The sequence below is a fragment of the Semicossyphus pulcher genome, unplaced genomic scaffold (assembly GCF_022749685.1).
Source record: "Semicossyphus pulcher isolate SPU_LCO1_2020_fin unplaced genomic scaffold, fSemPul1.0.p SCAF_7, whole genome shotgun sequence".
Lineage (NCBI taxonomy): Eukaryota > Metazoa > Chordata > Actinopteri > Labriformes > Labridae > Semicossyphus > Semicossyphus pulcher.
This window is the reverse complement of record NW_027211748.1, coordinates 28,336,105-28,359,328: the sequence shown is the minus strand read 5'-3', so window position 1 is coordinate 28,359,328 and position 23,224 is coordinate 28,336,105. Positions and strand designations below refer to the sequence as shown.

General features: G+C 42.2%; 1 protein-coding gene across 4 annotated transcripts in view; it reads left to right on the top strand.

Annotated features, from left to right (window-relative positions):
• The first annotated feature begins 302 nt into the window (after positions 1-302).
• Positions 303-23,224, top strand: part of LOC138611513 (rho GTPase-activating protein 12-like) — a 60,434-nt gene continuing 37,512 nt past the window's right edge. For all 4 annotated transcript variants that reach the window (XM_069684674.1, XM_069684673.1, XM_069684672.1 and 1 more), the window contains exons 1-2: positions 303-482; positions 8,537-9,298. In XM_069684674.1, coding sequence (XP_069540775.1) covers positions 8,606-9,298 — 693 coding nt within the window. In that variant the 5' untranslated portion in view covers positions 303-482; positions 8,537-8,605. The remainder of the gene's footprint in view (positions 483-8,536; positions 9,299-23,224) is intronic.

Here is a 23,224-nt window from a genome sequence, read left to right as displayed (position 1 = left end):
ACAAATTGACAGACATCGCTGTTTACTCGAAGTACGATATACATTAATAGACGTTATATTATAGGTCAAATATAATTAAATGAATCTTTATCTTGAAATATCCAGTCTAATATCGACTCTGTAGCAGTGATCACCATGGCAACGTCAAACTTTACGCATACCCGGTGGAAAAAAAATCTCCTGAAAAAAAAAATTACGAGTCATATATCTTTCTTAATAGACGATCTTTGTTCTGAAGGTAGTTGCCAAAGTTGTGAGGGCAGGCGTGAGTCCACGGGAGCGAGCACTGCTGTGTGGAGGATTACACCGGCCAGGAAAGAACAGGAGAGACGGGAGCGCCGCTATCTGACAAACCTGACAAGTGTAGAACTAGTTTCACACGGTGGTCGGTCGACAGGAAAGTTTGCGGGAATTTAACTTCCCCCGGGACTATCGGAGTGTGTTTTCTATTCTCCAAGGACTGTCTCACATCAGTGCAGAAGGTACGTTTCACTGTGGCGGTGTTTGGGACAGTGAGGAATGTTTAGCTTGAAAGCTAATTAGCCAGCTAACGTTAGCGAAAGATTAGCTCCAACACCAGACGGATAGACAAGAGCTGTAACTCCATATTAATATTAGAAAATGTGAATATAATTGAAAGGTCAGGCTTTAGCTCCGTATCTGGAAGTGCGCAAAGTATTCCCATATTTAATTGATTTTTGAGTAATGCTGTTCAAATATCAGGAACTGTGAAGTTAACTAATCCCTTGAGGGATACTAGCTATGGTAGTATCACCAAACCATTGAAAATCAACACTAAAGCCTGATAGATATGACTGTTTTATATCTTAGTTAAACAGCTAGCTCACTGAGACAGAAACATTACATTATTTATGTGGTTGATGGTTAAATCTGTTAGCTGTCAGCAGTAAAATGAACCTGTCGGAGTGCAGCAACCATGTAAACTTACCTGTTTGTTATGTGATAACGTTTTATGATGACGTCTGTAAGAATTGACGTTAAGTTTAGAGTTTTGAAGATCTCAGTTTTAAGATAAACTGCGTTTCTGCTGTTTGAAAGCTGCAGTGTCAATCACAGCCGAGCTTGTTGATATACTGTTGATGGATGTGTGCACTGATTTATGGATTAGTCGAGCTCACACTTACGCTCACGCCTATTGTAAGTTGTAAGACCCCAAAGTACTGTACTGAGAATTGGTCACCCTGTTATTATTAAGATGATAAATAAAAAAGACATACACATGCTATTTAACCAATTACTAAAGTTATTAGTATGTTGTCAGATATCTTATCTACACCAATTCTGATGAGGATTTAAGTAATTCTTCTTTAAAAAATTGTGTGTAACAACTCCAAGGGTTTGGAACCCTTACAGGAGAAAATGTAGTTCTGGGAACACCTTTACAGGGTTTGGAACCCGCTAACGGTAGGAGTCTGGGACCCAAGAGGATTCTGGGAATTCTAAAAACAAAGGAAAAATTATAACTGATGAGCAATAATTAATTAAAGCCTCAGCAAAACAGTTTGCATTCAGCGATTTAGAAGTAATTGTGTGATTGTAACAACTCCAAGGGTTTGGAACGCTTGTAGGAGAAAAGGTAGTTCTAATACTTGCGTGTTAGAAAGCGTTCTTGGGAAGCATATAATAGCATATAATATATATGTGTTTGTTTTGCTTTTATCACATTTCTTTGAATTGCTTTATGTATGAATGGTGCTCTAAAGATAGACTTGCCGTTGGTATTAGACTTTAAGTTGGATAAATCAAGCAATTTGAAGTTGTCACCCTGTGCTTTTAAAAACTGTGATGGACATTTTTTGCAATTTTGTGACATAGGGTAGAAAAAAGTCGAGTCATTGCAAGGCAAACTCAATATATTAGGGGGTAGTTTCAACTCTTAATTTGATTATCTAAATTGGGTTGGGTTAATTAATAGTTACATGATTGTTTTCACATGTAAATCAAATCATAGAGTTTTTCTCTACATGGTAATAATGCAACGTCTTGCTGGTGATTTGTTTAGTTTTTTCCAGTAAGTGTGAGCAGAAAGATTTACTGTATATTGTAGGAAGGTGATGTCATGCTGGATTAGATTTGGCAAGTGCATCTGCATCACATGGTGACCCCGTTGCCTGCTCTCATTCCTACAATCAGCAACTTACCTTCCTCTTTTTTTGTGTGTTTTATTAACGTTGTGCTTTCACGTTCCTCTCCACCTCTCCTCTCTCAAGATGCAAACATCGAGTGATTTTCAGCTGGCTGTGGTTTCTTGAAGTGTGACAGATTGTGGTCATGACAGTTGCAGGGCACCTCGGGGAGTTGAGTTTCGAGGAAAGTTGTGGTTAGAGGTGCCTAACTGGGACAGCCTGTTCCGAATCGGAGCTGTTTAGGGGAAACGTGGGCATATAATTGGTGTGCATACGAGGGAAGGTCACAGTGCAGTAATCGACTGGCTCTGCTAGTTCCCTGATGCTACAGATTGTGGCTTCAGTTTCACATTGAAGGTTCAGTTCACCACAAAATACTCTCACTTTACCCAGTGTGTTTACACCTGTAGATAAGGCTGTCCAGTTGTGATCTGACCTCAGGACACATGTTGATACCAGGTATAAACAGGGTCATAGTGATGTTGAGCCAGGCTGTTTTTGGGAGATATTTCTTAAACGTCTGCTGCCACCCAAATCAGGGCTCAGCACAAACTTATTTGAATTGAATCTGTGTTATCAGTTAACTGTTCGCTGTTCATTCCAGGTATACAAAATACCAATAGTGCAGCTTGTTCTTTACTGATCCCTCAATAGTGCATCCAGAAGTCACTGGTTGCTCATTCATCCAAATTCAGACTCATGATATAACATTTAAAGGGCTAGTTCCCAGATTTTCAACCTCAGTCCTATCAAGCTATTATGGGGAACTTATGCCACTATGGTAGGAAATAATGCAATTTGGCTCTGTGCCTTTGGAGGACGCTATCCGCTTCTCCAATGGGCCCTGGAAAACCTCCGCCAGACTACGTAAAACGTGTCATCTGGCGGAGGCCAGGGAGCTTGCTAAACTACACCTCCTCAATCTAGGACACCCGCCTCCGATGTCAGCGGTGTTAAGCTGAAAATACCACATACCATAAAATGAAATCATTTGTTCTGTGAGGTGTGTTGAAACACTGCCTGCTCTCCTGTTTTCTCTCCCAGACATTCCACATTTATAACTGAGTTATAATTGTTAGGTTTGAAATGTAGACTTCCTGAAGTTTTTTTAGACGATCCACTGGTATGTTCTCGTCGTATTTTGGTTTCGGTACCGCTCTGAGCCGTTGCCTGCAGTGAAACGGGAGTATTTCACTCCAGCGTCTCTCACTGGGCCGCTCCTTTCAGAGGGAGGGGCGCAATGCACACTGGGTGTTGTAGGAAATTATAATGGCCGAAACAACAAGCTGTTTGTACAACTTTCTCCACAGCTATGGCGCCAATTTCAAATATTATTGCTTCAATCGATTACAGAGAACAGCAGCTTTGATTGACAGTACCTTTTTCCAGGGGCGAATTTCTCCTTTAATTATATTGATTCTTTGGAAAATAATACGATATCTTCTAGCAATTTCTCAATCATTTCAGGGGCCCGCAATCGATATGAGTCAACATCATAAGTACAATCAATCCCATTTATATCATCGGATAAAACATCTCCCCAGAAACATAGTTTGGCTACACGGCTAAACCTCGTTGTCCATAGTTTACAGTGGGTTAATTTCTTTGGTAGAATCTATAGTTTCCATGAAAACAGTTGACAGCGATGTTACCTTAGAGCAATTGGGGGGCCAAAAACACTAGCTTTGTTTCTGAAAAGCTGACCTCTTGATTGCTCAGTTAGGACACTATGAAGATATAAAACTGAGTTTAGTGAGCCAGATAACCATCTCTCCAACCTCCTGTCCCTTCTCTAAATAACTCCATAATTGGAGGGAAACTTGCCCTCTCTGATGAGAATAACTCCCTGGCATGCCGACTCTGCTAACCAGTATCATGTGAGACGACCCAATGCAGTGTCTGTTCCATAACACATCCATGTTTCTGTGGAAACATTTGATGCGTTAACTTTGGAAAACCCTTTTCAAAGCGCTGCTTTCGTTTTTGCTGAGGCGTGAGAAAATGGGAGGGTGTGTTTCCTACATGTGCTGACATTGGCAGATGTTCCAAACACATATCAGTTCAAATAGTCCCACACATATCTTCCTCTACCTTCCCATCACTTTGGCTCCTAGTCCTGTAGCTCTGTATGGTTCTATTCTTCGGGCCCACTCAGCCCACCCCTCAGCTCAATGTAAATCTGATTACCATCACATCAAATTAAGGTGCGTCTTCAGATTTTGCTGATTGGACTCTGAGACGATTTGTGCCGTTCACTAAATAGCGGTGCTGATTCTGGAGCTTAATCCAGGCAGGGGTAAGTGAAAGAGACAACAGCCTCCAGGGATTAAACCTTGTTAATGCGTTTCAATAAGAAGAGTAAGAAGAACCAAAAATGTATATCTTATTTGTTTGAAGACTTGCTGAGCTTAACTCACAAGGGAAAGGACATTGTATGTGCATATTTCATTCCATTAAATTGATGTTAACGCTGTAGTATTATTCAGAAAGAGACATTGTTTTTCTTATGGAAATAATAGGGACATTATTTTCTAAAATATGGCAAAAAAGGCAAAAGAATAACCCCCCCAAAAGAATCCTAATTACTAAAACGTTCGCAGGATATTGACGATAAATGAAACATTGCAAATAAAATGACCTCGGAAAATGTTGCACAAGGAAGACAGGAAATTAACTTTTGTCTGACTGCTACAGGGACATGCTGTCAGTCCATTACTTTCCCGTCACACTGACTGATTTACCAGCGGAGTGATACTTCTATTAAAGCCTCTGCAGAAGGATATTTACTGTTAGAGACGATTAGGCTCATTGAATGCCTGTTAAAATGCTGCTCAATTATGGGTTGCACTGGATTTTGATCACTTTGATAGATCTGTGATTGGTCTTATGTATCATGCATTCACTAAAAAGCAGACAAAGTTCCTCCGCTTCCGTCTACATGTGATCAAAACAAGGATTAGATAGAAATAGATCTTCCTCCTCTTGTGGCAGCCAACTGAATTAGCAGGTCACAGGTTAATGAAGAAGGCTGCCAGTTCTTGTCATGATCTGGTCACCATCCAGTCTAATGCTCCGCTAGTCTGCTGCTGGGCTCCGTGTATTGTGACTATAAGCTGTGAATTGGCCTCAGAGGCAGTGTTTGGTTTAATTTGGCTAATGGCCAGTCTGTGCAGCCTGTAGATTTGGTCAGATTTCCCTCCGCGCCCGTCAGCCTGAACCATCGAGGTAATCCATGGTGATATTATCCCTGCGGTCACTGTATCAGAAGTAATCCAGGATCGGTTGGCAGATTTTGATTTGGCTAATGCACTGCTGGTAAATGTAAACACTTACGACATATATGATACGATTGGATAAAAGCTGCCTAACCCACATTTATGGTTTAACTGCAAACTCTTTTTTGGTGACCGTTAATTTAGTGGCTGTAAAAGGGCGTAGCTCATGTCGCTTTAGGTGTGTAGAATGTAGAAACCTCCCGTGAAGTGCTCACTCTGGATTCCTGTCATAGTCTCTGTCTTTAAGGCAGGGGTCCTTCTGGACGTGACTCACTGATGACTTACTGGGCTGTCATTACAACTGTCAGTGTAATATCCTGCTTCAACTGCTCCTGATGCTGTAATATCCTGCCGCTTCATGTAGATCACATGACATCCAGCCTGACTGTCTGGGGTTGAATTCCTTGCAGTTTCATTTTGTTTAGTTTTAAATGGCAAACAGGGACATGAGATTAATTTCAGGATGGTTGAAGTGTGCCCATGACACATGAGTTTTCTTTTATCTAAACAAGGAGGGCTGTTTTTTGTTGTTGTTATTTTAGTGTATTTTTTTGGCTGTTGTTGATGTTGCCTTTATTTCGATAGGATAGCTGAAGATAGAGAGAGTGGGGGATGACATGCACAAAATGATCGGCAGAGCGGGAGTTGAGCCTGCGATCAGTGCGTCGAGGACTGCAGCCTCTCTACATGAGGCGCCTCCTCCTCCAACTGAGCTGAACCAGCGCCCCTGTTTTTGTTATGTTTTACTCCAAGTAACCATTAAAAATGAATAGAATAATCTCTGTAATAATCGATCGATTTCTCTTGCGTAGCAGGCGCGTTGGCAGTAGTATCATTATAAAAAGCTGCACAACAGCAGCCAGCACCAACAACAAGGTCTGCAGGGCCTGAAAATACGTAGTTTTTATTTTATTTAGCCTTTATTTAGACAGTTAATCTCATTGAGACACATGGTCTCATTCTCAAGAGAGACCTGCTTATTCACGTCAAGTTAGCCGCTGCAAGTCTTATGTTGTTTGTTTTTGCAGTGACGAATCAGGGAAGGACACGTTGTGGATGAAACTCAATCATGGAGAATAAAGGTTCTTTCCTGTACACTGTTTCCCCCGAGCTCTCAAAAGTCTCTATTTAAAGTAATAATCTTCAAGATTTTCATTTAAATAAATGTCTGTTAAGTCTCTATCTATCACCGAATGAGGTAACACAATGGTGACTGAGCCTGTGGCCCACTGATGAAAGCCTTTGCATTTGCAGTATTATGGACTGAGTGTCGGTGGCGACTTTCGAGGAAAAAAACCCAAGCGGCGCCCAGTTAGTGACACGTTTTCCATCACGCAGCAGTGATTGGTCTGCCAGAGAGGGTAGGCGGAGCTAAGCGGCTGCTTTTCCGGTCTCTGCAAGTGTTGCGAGTAAACAGTAATCTACTATGGCTGAACAAACAAAGAAAAGATGGATGACTACAGATACAACTTCAACAAGAAGTGAAAATCCAAAGAAGAAGAAACAAACTCGACGCTCAGATGAAGCAAACAGTCTGAAAAGGAAAGCGACCGTCAGCCAGGAAAGTCAGGAGTTGTAACAACCGGAGCCAACCGTGGACGTCACACATGCGACACTGCCTGGATATCAGGGAAGTGTGCTCTGACTGTTTATAGCCACAGGTGCTGCCAAAGAGAACAAAACTGAGATCTTCAAGGTTACCACTTAAAGGGCTCAAAAACGCCAAATTTGTGTGGGTGCAAGGCAAGCAAAAAAATGGAATTAGTATGTAGCCTTGGAGGGATCATGCATCCAGTGCAATTTAACACTTCAGCAGCAGAGCTACTCAGGCAATACACACACCTTTGAACCTTTCAACTTGTTAGAACATGAAATATTTCTTTACCTACTACCGAGGGCTGCAGCTATCACCAGAAGCAATGTGGTATCGTCTCTTTCTGTTAAAATAGTACCTGCAGAGAGATAGCCTGAGGCAGGATGTGACAAGATCTTATCATGTCAACGTCCTGCCTCCTGCCCACGGACAAACGTGTACTTTGGATGTAATGAACTATTCCCTTTGCTTCTGCTTTTTGTCCTTATCTGCCTTTTTTTGATCATTATGATTGAGCTCAAGTTTTCCCTCAAACTTCACTTCAGATAAGACGTGCCTTTTATTCCAAGGTTTGCCTCCACTACCTGCTTCTTCTTGTCAAAGTCAGATGAGTTATTAGGGATTTAAAATGACTTTAAAACAAGAAAGACTTCAAAGCTCTGGTTGCTCAAGGTGTGCTGCAGCCTCACCTCATGTTGTAACTCTTTGTGTGTGTGTGTGTGTGTGTGACTTCAGCAGGAAACTATGTGTGCGATTCGATTAATCTCTCCGCTCAGCAGCAACATGCCTCAGTTGCTGCTTAGCTGTCATTATCACACAGAGGAGCAGAGGGGGAGAAAGAGCGAGTTAGACACAGAACCATTAGTGAAAGGACGACCATGTGAGTCACATTACGGTCTCCCCTCCTTCTGTCTAACCTTATGTGCTGCTCTGAAGCTCTGCAGCCTTTAAAGAGGATTAAAGTTCTTTTTATTTCATATCTTGTTCCTTTGCCCACATTGGGTAAGGGGAATATTAGGCTGTAAAGGACATTTTTGTTGCAGTAAGTGTTATGTAAAGCCGGAGATACGTTGTTTTTAACTACTCGTTCGCGTACGCATGATGGCTGCTGCACGTTCCCTGCGATTGTTTGGCGCGTCGGCTGCGCGCGTCCTCAAAAATTATGCACATGACAGGTAGGGGCAGTGTAGAGGCAGAGGGGATGTGACGGGGTCAACACAGCAGCAGGGACAACAATGGCAGAAAGTTCTGAAGACAAGCTGATAAAAGAAGTCTGCAGTTATCTACATCTGTACGATGTGTCATTGCCTCTGCACAGCGACAAACATGCTGGAGACAGATAAGTTCATTTAGAAATCGACCTGGAAACCTGCAAAGCTAAATGGAACAAGTCTTTTAAAGGCCCAGGTTTTTTTGAACATCATAATTGCGAAACTTAATAATCAAGATAAGCCATAATAAACGTATATACATTGAAATGTTTTGGGTATTAACTTGCGGTTCTGTTCCTTCTCTTGCAGCTCAGGAAGCCATGCTAATAAAGGTCCTCCTCTTGCGGTGAGCTGCCTTGTTTGACAGTCAGCGGCATCATGGCAGAGCTGCCTATTGCCCCGGGCCAGGTCTACATCGAGGTGGAGTATGACTATGAGTACAAGTCCAAGGACCGCGTCATTGTCATTCGCCAGGGGGAATGCTACATGCTGGTGAAGAAGACCAACGAGGACTGGTGGCAGGTGAGGAAGGAGGAGGGGACTAAAGCTTTCTACGTACCTGCTCAGTATGTCCGTGAAGTCCGGAAAGCCCTCATGCCACCTCCTAAACCTTTCCCTCATCCGCCTTCTGCCTCTGGCAACACACCTCCACAAAGTGTGGGTGCACTGTGGGTAAAGCCAACCAATCTGGATCTAGGACTCCACGACCGGCCCTCTGAGAGCCTCCACAGACACGAGTCCAACTATCGGCGCTCTCCCTCCGCGCAAACTGCCTCTTCGGGGCACTTCAGTCCCCCCAGTCAGCGCAGGAACAGTAACAACTATCAACCTCCCACCACTCCCACTGACCATGAAAGAGCTCTCGCTGATATCCTGGTCCATGGCGGAGGCCCCCAGCCTGCCCACAAAGGAAGCTCCCTACCCAGAACCCGAGCTCGATCCCCAGACCTGGTCAGAATGCCGCTGGACGTGGACAGCACCCATCACTGTGACTCTGCAGGTGAAGAGAGGCGCACCAACGACTCGGAGTCAGGAGACGAGCTGAGCAGCAGTTCCACCGAACATCTCCAGGTAAAGTCGTACAAATCAAAATCCTTTCTTATTGCTACTTTTGAGTGTTTGTACACATGTGAAGCTTGGCCTTAGCTTCGTCTCCGAGAGCCTTTGGGCCAATACTTCCACTTAAAGTACATCCACTAAAAGTTTTGCCACTGATGCTCAGTTTGTCATTGGAAAGAATTCCTACAGAGGAAGACTTTTTGCTAAAGAGTTAAATCCTTTTTTTAAACAAGAAACATCAGGTACCGTTGACAAAACTTACACTAATGTTTATGATGTGGCAGCTTGTGATCTGTCACTTTGTGGCTGAAGCTACTGCAGTTGAACAAATGCAGCTTCGGTCACAGAGGCTCGGTGAGATGTGGCAGCTGATTACTTGTGCGCCCGGGCAGTGGGGTGTTTGTTCCTGTAATCATTAGCTCAGTCTGCTGCTGAACAAAAGCCAGTGAGAAAAAAGAAACCTGGTCTGTGTGGTGCTGCCACTGGGTGTAGACCTCTTTGTTCATCAGGTTTCACATGTAGAGAGCGCTTTTACAGTTTGTGGACTTTTGACCTGAATACCAAAACTAATATGTCAAATATATCAATTCTGCAAAGGGTAACAGGAGACTCAGAATAGTCATCAAGCACAGCTTTGCTTTGCAGAGATATTTGTGTTGCTTGGTACTTGACCTTGGCAGATTTGTAACAACTTTTGCACAGTTTTTCCTTCTGTTGTTTGAGTCTATTTCATACTACGAGGTTGAACGAAACTCTGCCAGCTATAGTCCCAGTGTTGAGCTTTTTACCCTTGTGGTCTCATTTTCCTGCAGAGGGGCCAAACTGACAGGTATTATGTTCAGTCTCAGAGCCTTCTTTAAATAAAGGGTCAAATGTTTCTGTAGTACCACTATCCGATTTACAAAACCATGCAAAAGGCTCTTTCTTCTGCAGTTTAAGTCTGCAAAGTTATTACCTCTTTAAAAAAGTAACTTTTCTTGGGTTACTCCTGAAGTGGACTTTGAGAATGCGCAACACATTCAGTCATAGTATTAAGTTAGAAATATATTGTATTCAGTCTTCCACAGACAAACTACTTCTAATATGTTAGGTAGTCTTGTCATTGGTCTAACTAACCAGACTCAAGATTTAGCTTCCTTCCCACATATTGACTCAATACTCTGAACTCAACTTTCAGAATGACTGATTTCAGAGCGCTGCATCAAACAAAGGTGTAACCACTGACTCAGTTTGATGTGTTGTTAAAGGTTATCTGACAGTGAGTATACAATTTCAAAGTCCTTATATTCTCTGGAAGCAGCCCAGTCCACAATGGACTTCCTTCCTTCCCCGGCCATTCAGTGTGCCATTTAAACGAGTGCACGAGTGAAAGGTCAAAATAGTCGTCGAGCATGTTTTGGTTACGTAGATGAACAGTGCAGATTTGTCTGAAAGTGAATGCTCTGAGATTTTCTCACTCTGTGTCATTTGATCTGCATGTGTAAATATATAACAAACCCACTGACTTTTGGGTTCCCTACCTCAGATCATTTTCCAGTTACTGTGTGAAGCACTTTTATACCGTATTTATGTGTATTTCTCAGTTGTTAAAACTAGGTGTTAGGGCACGTTTCTGTATACATTACATGGCGGGGTTATCTGTATTAGACTACAAGTAATCATAACCACAGTACTCATGCTTTATGAGTTTATGCTGCTCATTAAATGACAGTTTTGGAGCAGACAGCGTGATCTAAATCAGTGGTTCTCAGCTGGCCTGGCCTCAGGACCCACCACCACCGCCTCAATGACAAATCGCAACCCAAATTTCTGACATTTTTTCACCACCTCAACCACCTTTTTAATAAAAAATGGTGCCGTTTGGACCTGGAGATGGAACAAAACATCACAATAAGTCAACATAACGAAACAGTAAAATAGTAGAACAAAATAACCAGCAGGTAGCAGTGCATAAGAGGGAAATATTTCCCTCTACAAGTCATTCAGTTAGCCGCCTTTTTCCAACAGAAATAAACTAAAACAGTGCAACATGAATGCAGCTACTGTCGGGCTCAACAAGTTTCAAGAACGTAAATGTAGCTGTACCTTGATTTACCCTAACAGTGAATAAAATGCACTACTTACTGCATGCACATTGTAGGAAACCCATGTCCTTCAAAATAAAAGCACAATGAAAACTCAGCGACCCACTTTTGGCTCTCGACCCACCAGTTGAGAACCACGGATCTAAATTATATTTGTCAATGTTGTAAAAAAAAAAATGTCATATTAGAACATTTCTGTTTACTCGCTCAGTTGGTAGAGAAGGCGCCTCATGAACAGAGGCGTGTCCTCTTCGCACTGATCGCAGGTTCGACTGCCGGCCTGCTGATCACTTGGTGCACGTCATGCCCCACTCTCTACTCCCCACATTTCCTGTCTCTCTTCAGGTGTCCTATCTATAAAGGCAAAAGACAAATAACAGTGACGTTGGAGTTGTCCTGCTAGAGGAAAGAAATGATGTGATGTTGTAATTAGGGCCACCCCCTTAAATTTAATGATTCAGGTGATCAGTTGAGAAGACCAGGACAGTCGACTCCTTCTTTGTCAGGTGAATCCCTGCACTTTGTTCTTGTTATAGCTGTGTCACTGTACATGGAGCAGTCTGGGGTAACAGCCTGGCAGGCTGTAATCTTTTCAAACTGAGCCTCAGAATGACCCCTCAGCTTTCATCATTCACCAGGTTTTTACTGGTTTCAATAATGCGCAGAAAGCCACAAAGCAATTGGACCCAGCGATTTAAAAATATATTCCTATACCAGGACATGTGCATGACTAAACTGGTAACACAATGCTATTTGTGTTAACTGATTGATTGTTGTTTGGTCAGGTGTATACACAGTCCTACAAAGCCTGCTGATGTGAACCTGTCCCACTTTCAGTGGGTTGCTTGTTTGTTTTTCCTCTGCTCTGGCAGCATGCAGCTCAAGTGTGAGCCAGGACTTGCGCACCTTGACGCTCATCATATACACTCTTTCCTTTCCTGTAGCATTTTTGAAGGGATAATAAATAATAAATGAGGCACAAGTGATCATAGAACCAAAGCAGCAGCGTAAGTGCAGACATTAAAGCTCTCTTTGTGTTTCCAGCTGCCAGACCTCTTCACTTATTGCCAGCTCATCCACTTCCCTCTGATAAGCCACTTGCTTATGCAGTAATGAGTGTGTCTGCAGAGCTGCACAGCTCCTTTTCCAGGCTCCTTATCTGCGACACTTGACCTGACACCTGGGACCTACTTTGTCACTACTTTTTTGACTCGTCAACTTTCAAAAGCTGCTGCTCTATCTTCCTCCAGGCTTCTTTCCTTGGCACTTTTTTTAGTGTGGTAGATTGTTCGGCTGTGATTATAGCATCAATTTGTCATTATCTCAGACTGCTGAGTTGTGTTTTAATTACCAGTGTCCTAAAATTGCCATTTAATCATAAGCGCTACCTCGCAAAACTGGTGGAATTAATCATGACGATATCTGAGGGATTGATCGAGAAGAAGTCAGTCTCTGCTAAACGAAAGGCTTGGTTACACCAGACTTTAACCGTGAAATTTCAGGGCTTATTTTATTTATTTCAATGGTATAGCCTTCATTGGTTAATACGTACACAGGGTAAAAGTAAATCTATGTAAATGTTTTGTAAAAAGCTTGAATTTTACCCTTTTAAAAGCTGTAAAAATGACGACCCTTTATTTAATTAAATGCTGACAACTCATTCTTTGCAGTAAACTCCAACACATCAAGTTCAACAGTAATTTTCCCATACTGTTATCGCTAAAACCTCCATTTGTCACAGCCACTGCATTCAAAGAAGAAGGCTCTTCGATGAGAGCTGTCACAACATTAATATTGACTTTCTCGTAAAACCGACAGTCATTGATCCTTATTTGGAAGACGTCGTATATTTGGGATGAACGTTGTGTCCACTGAAGCAGATGTTTCCCTCCAGCCTCTGGATATAACGGCTGTCAAGGTCTCAGTGTGTTTTAATTTGCTGCTTCACTGCACCGCCTCATAGATTCTGCTTTTCATCTCCCCTCTTCCTTTAGCGTCCTAATAACCCAACAGCCCTCGTAAAAACACTGAGTATCCTACGTACTGTGTGCTGTGTGTATAAGACACTCACATGGTTAGTGGTGGCTTTTATTCACATGTTTTAATATTTGATCTTTACAATCATTTGGGCCTCTTCTACAGTGTGCTAGCTTTCTAATCGGAAAACACAGCTGGAGAAATTTGGCTCTTCAGGTGGGGAATAAAACTCTTATCTATACTAGATCCATAGCCTCTCCTGAATTTAATCTACAAACAAAATGCTTATACATTTGGCCTTTTTCTTTAAGGGCGAGCATGCTTTTATATGCATTTAATGGCATGAAATGTCCATGTTATGGTTGAATAGATGACTACAGCAAGACGCTGATATTACTGTGTGCAAGACAGTTGAAGAAGTTGATGTCTCAAGCTCTGGTCGATGTTCCCTTCTCTGTGTCCTTTCTGTAATTTTCGTTCATATGTAGCAGCATAGTGAATACATTTCAACAGTTAGTAACTCTTTCTAACTCTGTGAAAAAGTTTCCTTCTGGTTATATAGAATCAATTTGACCTTTAGCTAGCTGTTCAGGTATGTTAGAAATGAGCATTAATTTACCTTTATGTTATTGTTACCTGACACAACTGCAAACAAGTCGAACCTATCTCTGTAAACATTCAGCGCGTATGTTTCAGCTTCTCATAATTAGGGGCGAAACAAAATATCGATACGGAGATATATCGTCGTCCTGACTCGTGCAATACAGTTAATGCTACTACTTCATGAATCCTCACATTGGTGCTTTTACATGAATGAGGGTAACTAGAGGGGTAATTTGCCAAAGAAGAAGTTAATCAGGTGTCGTGATGTGTCATCATGTGATTGTCTTACATCAATTATAACAGAATCACTGTATCGTGGGATTATCGTTATCGTGGGGCCATGTATCGCGTATTGTATCGTGACTTGTCCTGCGATTCCCACCCCTACTCACAATACATAATACATCCAACATTGTAATGGCGAACACGAGGATCATCCCGATATTTTAAGCCTATTAATCAGTTTTTTTCTTAGTCTAGTCTGCTTAGTGCCTCATTCTAAAACTAACTGGCTCTTAAGCCTTGGCCCCTCTCTGTACCCCCCCACCTTTGATTGTCACTGTCGATATCAGCCTCTCAGCCCTGCAGACTCCCATCACTCTTTATGGCAGCTGTAATCAACTAATAACCTCTAATGACTCTCGGCAGGATGATTGATTGGAGGAAGCACTTCCCCATTCCTTTGATTGCCTTGTGAGGCAGGAAGTTGATCTGGAAAGTGTGTGTCTTTACACCGTCTCACCCTGTTATACATTAAATGGCCGAACACACCCATGCACATTAATGTACGTCTGCTTCTCAGAGAATAGGTAATTTATTAATCCTCTCATTCATTCATTCATTCTTCATGCACACATGCACAAAGTCAGTTTGCTTTGTTAGCAAAAAAAGGACACACAAAGGCACACACATCTTTATAAATCTTCACACACACACACACACACACACACAGAGAGCTGTAAATTGGAGCTCGACCATCTGAACTACTGTTAATTCTCTTTCTCTGCCTCATTAAAAGCCTTATTATATCACATGTTGGCAGGGACTATCAGAGCTCACTGCAGGATTATTTAGATGCTGAATCATCCTTTCTTTCAGGGGATCCCGAATGTTTTCTTGCTGAGGACCCCCCCAGATGAAAACATAATAAACCATGGGCTGCAATTTGTTAAGAATTTTAATACAGCATTAATTAATCACGACTTTTAAATCCTTTGTTTTTCTTTGATAAGACTTTAACATTCGCATCTTCTTGACTCCTGAACAGCATCACTGCAGCCCATTGGCCAAGGGCACTCTGCTTAATGTTGACAGGAAGGGTGTGACATTGAAATTAAATAAGCAATCCACCATTTTCTCCCTGCTCTTAAGCCCCAGACACGCCAGACAAACTGATATTAATGATCTAGCTGGGATGAAGGCAGACTGTTTAATCAACTTTTGCCACCTGAGTCTGGACACGAATTTCACTTGAACACACCACAAAGGGAAGCTATTTTATTCTACTCTGTTGCTTATAGTGCAATACAAGTGACTTAAAGTAAGAATCTTTAAATGAAGATTTTCATGTAAATAAATGTCTGTTAAGTCTCTATCTATCGCCGAATGAGGTAACACAATGGTGATTGAGCCTGTGGCCCACTGATGAAAGCCTTTTCATTTGCAGTATTACAGACTGGGTGTCTGTGGCGACTTTCACAGAGAATATCACAAGCGGCGCCCAGTTAGTGACGCGTTTTCTATCAGCCAGCAGTGGTTGGTCTGCCAGAGAGGGTAGGCGGAGCTAAGCGGCTGCTTTTCCGCTCTCTGCAAGTGTTGCGAGTAAACAGTAATCTACTATGGCTGAACAAACAAAGAAAAGATGGATGACTACAGATACAACTTCAACAAGAAGTGAAAATCCAAAGAAAAAGAAACAAACTCGACGCTCAGATGAAGCAAACAGTCTGAAAAGGAAAGCGACCGTCAGCCAGGAAAATCAAGAGTTACAACCGGAGCCGACCGTGGACGTCACACATGCAGCACTGTCTGGATACCTGGGAAGTGTGCTCCCGCAATTACCGTTTATCGCCACAGGTGGCGCCAAAGAGAACGAAACTGAGATCTTCGAGATTACAACTTTAGTATAGTAGTAACTAAAACAGCTACCAGACTAGTATAAAAAGGAAACAGCAACAAGAACAAAGACAGAAAAGAGAGAAGAAGAAAAAATGGAGGGCAAAGAAAGCTAGTCAACTAGCATGTACCTTCTGCACAAACACACAAACTGTTATCATTATATTGCTGAACATCTTCCTACAAGTCTTGCTCATCACTCAGATGTTTTTTTTTCTTATAAAGCTTCTTCTAATCAAGACTGCCGATGCAAAACACTCAACCAGCCAAAGAAAAGCAGCAGACAAGGGCCGACTAGTGCAAGACATGGTCCAATAAACTAGGGCCACATATGCTCACCGGTGGCCCGACATTGGCCCAAGGCTGACTGTTGACTTTGTGTGTCCGGGCATTTTACTGTTTTTCCAACTTTTGCTGAAATTGTTTGATATATTATGTTTTTGATAACCTCCATTGTGTGTCTATATTCTTTCTTTCTTCGTCTTATCTCACTCCGCCATGTTTCCTGCCAGATTGTTTGTGGATTACAAATAGTGACCTTCTTTCACAAACCTATTTGTCCCACATCTGGGTCAGCGTTCAGCCAACAGATGACCGTGTTCGTCTGGACAATGACGTGATGCGTTTATCGGGACGGCAGCCAATGATTATCCAATGTTTTTCCTTATTAGTCAAGGTGTTTGGCTCATGAAAGAGCCCAAGTTCACATCTTTTGTCATCTTTTTTTTTTGACTAAAAAAACAAACACTGTCAATTTAGTATCCTATAAGAAAAACTGGAACCATTATTGTTTTATCTCAATGATGAGCTGCTAATCTAACTGTCTGTACTGTATCATTTGTAATGTTTATTGTCTTTAAAAGCCGTGAAGTATTGATTCATGAGGACAAAATCTTGTTGTATGTATTGCACTGTTTCTGATGCGGATCTATTTTTAGAATGACTTCACAGATTCTCGTTTTAAGCCAAAATAAACAGCAGTTCATTTGGGAATCAGCAGGGCAGTCTCAGTGGAGTCCTGCAGATTGTGGTCGTGTCAGTTTTTGTGCTCGATGCCAATGTTATGAAGCAGTCCTGAGGGGTATGTAGTACTCTTCAGTGCTGTTCTCCACCTGGGGCGCACACACGAACACACAGAGCTGCAGGCCGTCTGGCAGCTGACCCACTCTGTGTGTGTCACAGTGTGTTTGGCTGTTGTGTAACAGAGCAGGGGGAAGGCCAGGTTTGACACCCTCCTCAGCCTGTATCTCTTTCTTTCTCCCTTTTTGTGTGCCTTGATTTAAAATTCCCCTGCTCCTCTTACAGCCTCACTTTTAAACTCAACCGCTTTTTTACCTCTCTTATTTTGCAAAAAACAACTCAACCTGCACTTCATCTGTTATAAAAAAGAGATGCTTCCTTAACTGCAAATACTGATAAAAACATATATTCATTTTATTCCATTGAGCAGTCTAGCTTATGGATTCAAAGCACAGCCTGCAAAACAAACACCTGACAAAATGTTTCTGGGACACAACCACTTAAAATAAGATTTAACAATTTTAACATACAGTACTTATAAAAATGATTACCATTAAAGAATCGTTAGATTCAACTTTCTCCATCCCAATGCAAATTCTAATATCCTCAATTCAGGGTGCCTGCAGATTTAGATCAAATATCAGCTCTTTAAAGACCCCCTCCAGTGAAAATCAAGCTTGTAAACATCTCCATGTGGTGTTGTTCATGTGCTACGAGACATATCAGGGACAACATCAGCAGTCATCTCCACGGCTGGGCCTGTCTGCTTTTAAACTGCAGTGTACCAAGGACAGGCTGAACAACACGTTTTCAGATTGGCAGGTTTGTGACGTCACAAACCTAAGGAGCCAATCCCGTTAATGGACGGGGAGACGCTGTGCATATAATTATGTGTAACCTATGGCAACCACTTCGACTATGCGCGAGCCAGCTGTAGCCGTCATCATCATTTTTATTACTAACGTTAACGTTACTACTACTAATTACTACATTTCAAGCAGCTAAGTTTCAACAAGTTGCCACTAAACGATGGCAGAGACGTGTTTTGTTTTCGTGACGGACGGGACGGTTGTAAATTTGCATAGTGGGCGGGGACTATGCTGATTCAGGAATGTTTAATGAGGGAGAAGGAGGAGATGCCGAAGCCAATTAAACGTATTTAGTAGAAAAAAACATTTCAGACACAATTTATTATTTCAAGCAGAGCATTTTATATCTTAAAACATGACCGGAGCTGCTCTTTAATTATTATATCACCACTCATTGTGATCCTTTTAATGCGAGGTACCATGAGGTCAGGGATTGTTGTGGTGCTAAAAACAGTCTGTGTTTTATCTGATGTGGATCAGTTATGTCATGTTCTAATCACCTAATAAAGTCCGTATCAGTCTGATGTGGAAGCATGTATGTAAGCGATGGCTGTGTAGTTTATCAAGAATCCAGAGGTGTTGTTTCCAAGTCAATCCAAATAAATGCACATGTGAAAAAGAGTGTGGGAGTCATGTCAAAAATTGCAACCAAGATGTGAAGATTTACAGTTTGCTCACTGATACAGAAATAGATGTTTTGATTAGAGAGATCCTGAAAGAGAACATGATTTATGCAACACCGTAATGTAGATTGTTGCCTCTCAGAGGTGCAGAAGTGAGGATCATCACCCTGAGGGATGGACGTTTGTCTCTTGATGAGCAGGTCGGTTTAAAAGAACACATTTGTCACATCCCTGGATCCTGATTATAGGGGATCATCCACTGTAAACCGTAACTCAACCCTGTATGACTTCTTCTTTGATTAGAGACAAAGCAGAGTGTGTGAGTGTGTGTGTGCGCGCGTGTGGTGGGGGCAGGGGGCACAGAGTTCCTCACTTTATGGAGCTTTTCTTAATCCCTCTGGGAGCTTCAATTGGATATCTGTGTGTGTGTGTGTGTGTGTGTGTGTGTGTGTGTGTGTGTGTGTGTGTGTGTGTGTGTGTGTGTGTGTGTGTGTGTGTGTGTGTGTGTGTGTGTGTGTGTGTGCGCGTGAGCGTGAGCGTGAGCGTGCATGGTGGTTATTCAGCTGGGGCGTCCTGCATTGTGTGTTGTGCACAGTGGCATTATGGCATTAGGGGAGAGCAGGTCAAGCAATGTGGCAGCTTGGGGAGAGAGAGCATCACTGAGCTCTGTACTCTCTCTCTCTCTCTCTCTCTCTCTCTCTCCCCCCTTTCTCTCTGTTTATGTAAGGGCGTGTGAGTGAATAAGACTCTCAGTGTGTGTGCGTCTATTTGAGCGTTTGTGTGTGTAGGCCCCCAGAGTGACATTATCTGGTCTGCACAGTGACATGTCAGTCAGGGAGAGAGTTTGTGAATAGGCAGCGGCTGCTGTGTTTCTCTGCATCATCAGTGTCCTCGTCAGCACTCGCCGGCTACGAGACTTACTGCTCTGCAGCGGCAACTCAGCCACAGGACAGCATGTACCCAGATGACAATGAGACGGTAAGACAGCTTCTTTATGCGTGCATGTGTGCTGGCTGCTGAGGCGCTCACAAATACAGAAGCTTCAGACGTCTACTGGATCTGTACGTAAAACTACATGCACATTTTTTGGAGAGTCAGATCATCCCTCTACATGTTGTATTGCATCAAAGTAATGAACTGCACTAGCTTGTAAACATTTCAGTGTAACTCCTTAAAACTCTTCAGGCTTTTGCAGAATACAGATGCACACATGCCAGCTGTTTCTGCTGCACTGTGATAGATTTATCTGTCTGTTTTTTATTGGTGCAGTATACTCCACAGTAAATTGCGCTCATATTCTGATCCCATTCATGCAAGCACAGATAGTCCTAAAAGTTATCTACAGATGCTTTCATTCATAAACACACTCACACATTTTAACTACCCTTCCTTCAGCTTTCTGTCTCTGCCCCATTCTCTGTCTGCTCCTCTCAGCTGATCTTGCAGCTTTCGCTCTCAAGCTCAGGGCAGAAACTTGTGTTTATTACCCATTCGTTCACCGTGAGCGCCCACTGTGATCCATAACATCGATTGCTTGAAGCTCGGCTACTTCATAGCCAGAAGGAGCAGACGGGAGGTTCAGTTGCACTCGGAGATGTTTGATCTGATGATGGCATGAGACGGGATAGCTAAGAGGACGCACTAAGCACTTGCCATGCTTCATTACATAAGCGCCGGCTACGTAACATTTGTTTGGACAGCTGGCTGGTGAGACGAGCTCGGGGCAGCAGCGATGATGATGAGAGGGAGGACGAGGAGGAGGCGGGGTGGCAGACGGGACACAATATTCTGTGATATTTTTACGCTGCTAGAATGATTGACATTTTATCCATTCAGATAATATATTATCTGTGAATTTAAACTTGTTTGCACCTGCAGTAATAACCTATAATCTGCTAATGAAGTTTTTTGCATCATATTTTTTAAATTGTCAAAAAAGGCTAAATGTGGAACCCTGTTCTAACCCTTTCCTCCCCTTTTTTATAACAAGCCGTAAATAAAACTATATTTAATATGTGTCCACAATTTACCCTGCCTGCATAAAAGAAGTGAATGTAGCATCAGAGTCTGAAAATTGAAGCCAATGAGGAAGGGCTGTACACTTGCATTCTTTCTAATTGGCTAATTGCAAAATCTGATTGTATACAAATCTACGAGAAACTGACCCTCCTTCTCTCACTTGATTTAGTCCCTCAGTAAACTTTTTTTAATGAGTTAATGGTCTCAGTTTTAAGTTTCAGGTCTTCTTCAATACAGGATGATGTTTGTTTTGTGAATTATGCAGGATATGTTTTTGGACATGGCTTTGTTGTGATGTGTTGTGATGAAGAATTTTCTACAATGGCAACCTCAAAATGTTCTTGTTCAGCTTTCAGTTGTACGAAAAATCCCTCTAAGGGCCCGATCAGACAGAACGCGTTTTACAGCCTGCAAAACGCGAGGCGCACCGCACTGCCTTTTTTGTGGAAGTAAACACCCGATCAGACGGAGCTCGTTTTAGCAGCTGGGGGCGGCTTTTTTTTTCTACTGTTGTTAAGGAAACCACTGAATCATAAGCTGTCATTATGATTCAGTGATTCATTATGATCCTTTCATCCGATTGGACAATGAGAAAAGACGGCCATGACATCGGGCACTTTTCTGCTTTGAGTTGAAGTTTTTTCAACTCGAGGCGCTCGGAGCATTTCCTCAAAAACACGAGGCGCTCTGGAACGCCAAAGCAGCGTGCAAAAAGCGTCTCATTGAAAACAATGCCAAAAAGCCGCCCCCAGCTGCTAAAACGCGTTCTGTCTGATCGGGCCCTGAGGAGTCGGTTGTTCATTTATTTTTTAACAAGTAATTTCTTTTTAAAGCATAGCCAAAATTAGCATCCCAGTTAATATCACATTTACTGTAAACGACAGATGCTCCATGTTAACGAAGCTTGTGCAGACTCCAGCTGATAACTTATTGTTTTCTTACCCGCTGCTTAACTCAAGCTTCACCACCTCGTCCAAATATTATCACTTCCGGCTGGCTGGCTGTGGCTCAGTGGTGGAGTCGGGTTCGATCCCTGACTGCTGCAGTCACATACCGAAGTGTCCTTGGGCAAAAACCTGAACCCCAAGTTGCTCCTGGCGACACGGCTATTGGGTATGAATGGGCATCGATCAGATTGGAGATTGGCACTTAGGCCTCTGGTATCAGTGTGTGAATGTGTGTGTGAATGGATGAATGTGACAGGTAGTGTAAAAGGAGCTTTGAGTGGTCGCAAGACTAGAAAAGCGCTATATAAGTACAGTCCATTTACCATTTCATTTAAAAACAAAGACGGGACAAAGGTCAAACTCGAGGCATTAAAACAGCAGTCCACACAACAATGGGTGATGCCACGATGGCTACTTGCAGCATACACATTAGCGTCTTGAGAAACAATATAGAAGTGCATAGCTATTGTCTCATACAACGTGCATCTTTTAGATTTTTCTGTAAACGTTGCATAGTTCTTAATACGTAAGAAAAAGCTTACACTTTTCTCTTTCTCTGTGTAATGAGATCGATCCCCTCCAAGCCGTCACGTATATATGAGCAGACACAGACTGACAGAGAGCCGTTTGCACCATGCACAGTAATCTCACAGTTCAATGTAAATAAAGGTTTGCTCACGGCCCTGCCCATGTGTACCCATTCATGTCTGGGTGATGACGGCGTCTACTTTAATTTCTCACTTTCCAGAACACAGGACCGACTTTGTGTGAACTTTGCCCCCAGTGGAGTTCAGAGTCAGAGATTATTAACTTGGCAACATGGGAAAAGGCCTTTATTAGTTTTGTGTTATTTGATGTGAATGTGATGCTTCATGGAGAGAGGAAACAATACTTTGAGGTTTCCAAACATTACAGGTGCAGACAGGACTGCATACCCTCTGATTTAGCCTTTGTCTTTATTAACCTTTTCATTTATGCTTTGTAAAATCTCTTTGTAAAATGGACTATACAAAAATAAGTAGCCCGTAGATTGGCCACTTGGTTGACAGGAAGTGTTTTATAACTGATTTATCTTTCTAAAGCGAAAACGGTTTTGTAATACGAGGATTTAAAGCTCTTCTATCAGTGAATTTAAAATCTTTTGGTGTTGTGACTAATGCTTAGACAAAGCTATTTCAGGACAACAGCTTGTGCTTTGAGAAATTATGATGGGGATTATTTAAAAACATTTTTGACATTTTACAGACTACTGCTCATCCCTTGATTGACATGATCATTGCAGCCTGTAGCAGTTTGTTTACTGGAGTAATCTTATCCTGAAGTATATTTATGTAAATCTTTTTGAAGGCGTAAAACAGGAGCGTGTCGGGCAGTTGCATAGCCTTTTATTATAAAGACCTACTTTCTCCAACGAGCCTGCAGTGATTTTCTTATAGACGTCACAAGGTAAAGGTTTGATGTCAGTGGGTCATTGCATCTTCTGCAAATGAGTTAACCCTTTCTATGTAGTCCAAGCTGGTTTTATTACAATCAGGTCAGAGGTCAGAGGATAAAGAAACCAGTGTAAATGGCAGTAATATGAACTGGTCGGGGATCAATGACAGGATGAGCCCAGCTTAAGCTTTATTCTAGCTCTGCTGTAAGTGACATAAAGGCCTCTCTGTGTCTTTCTCTCTGTGGC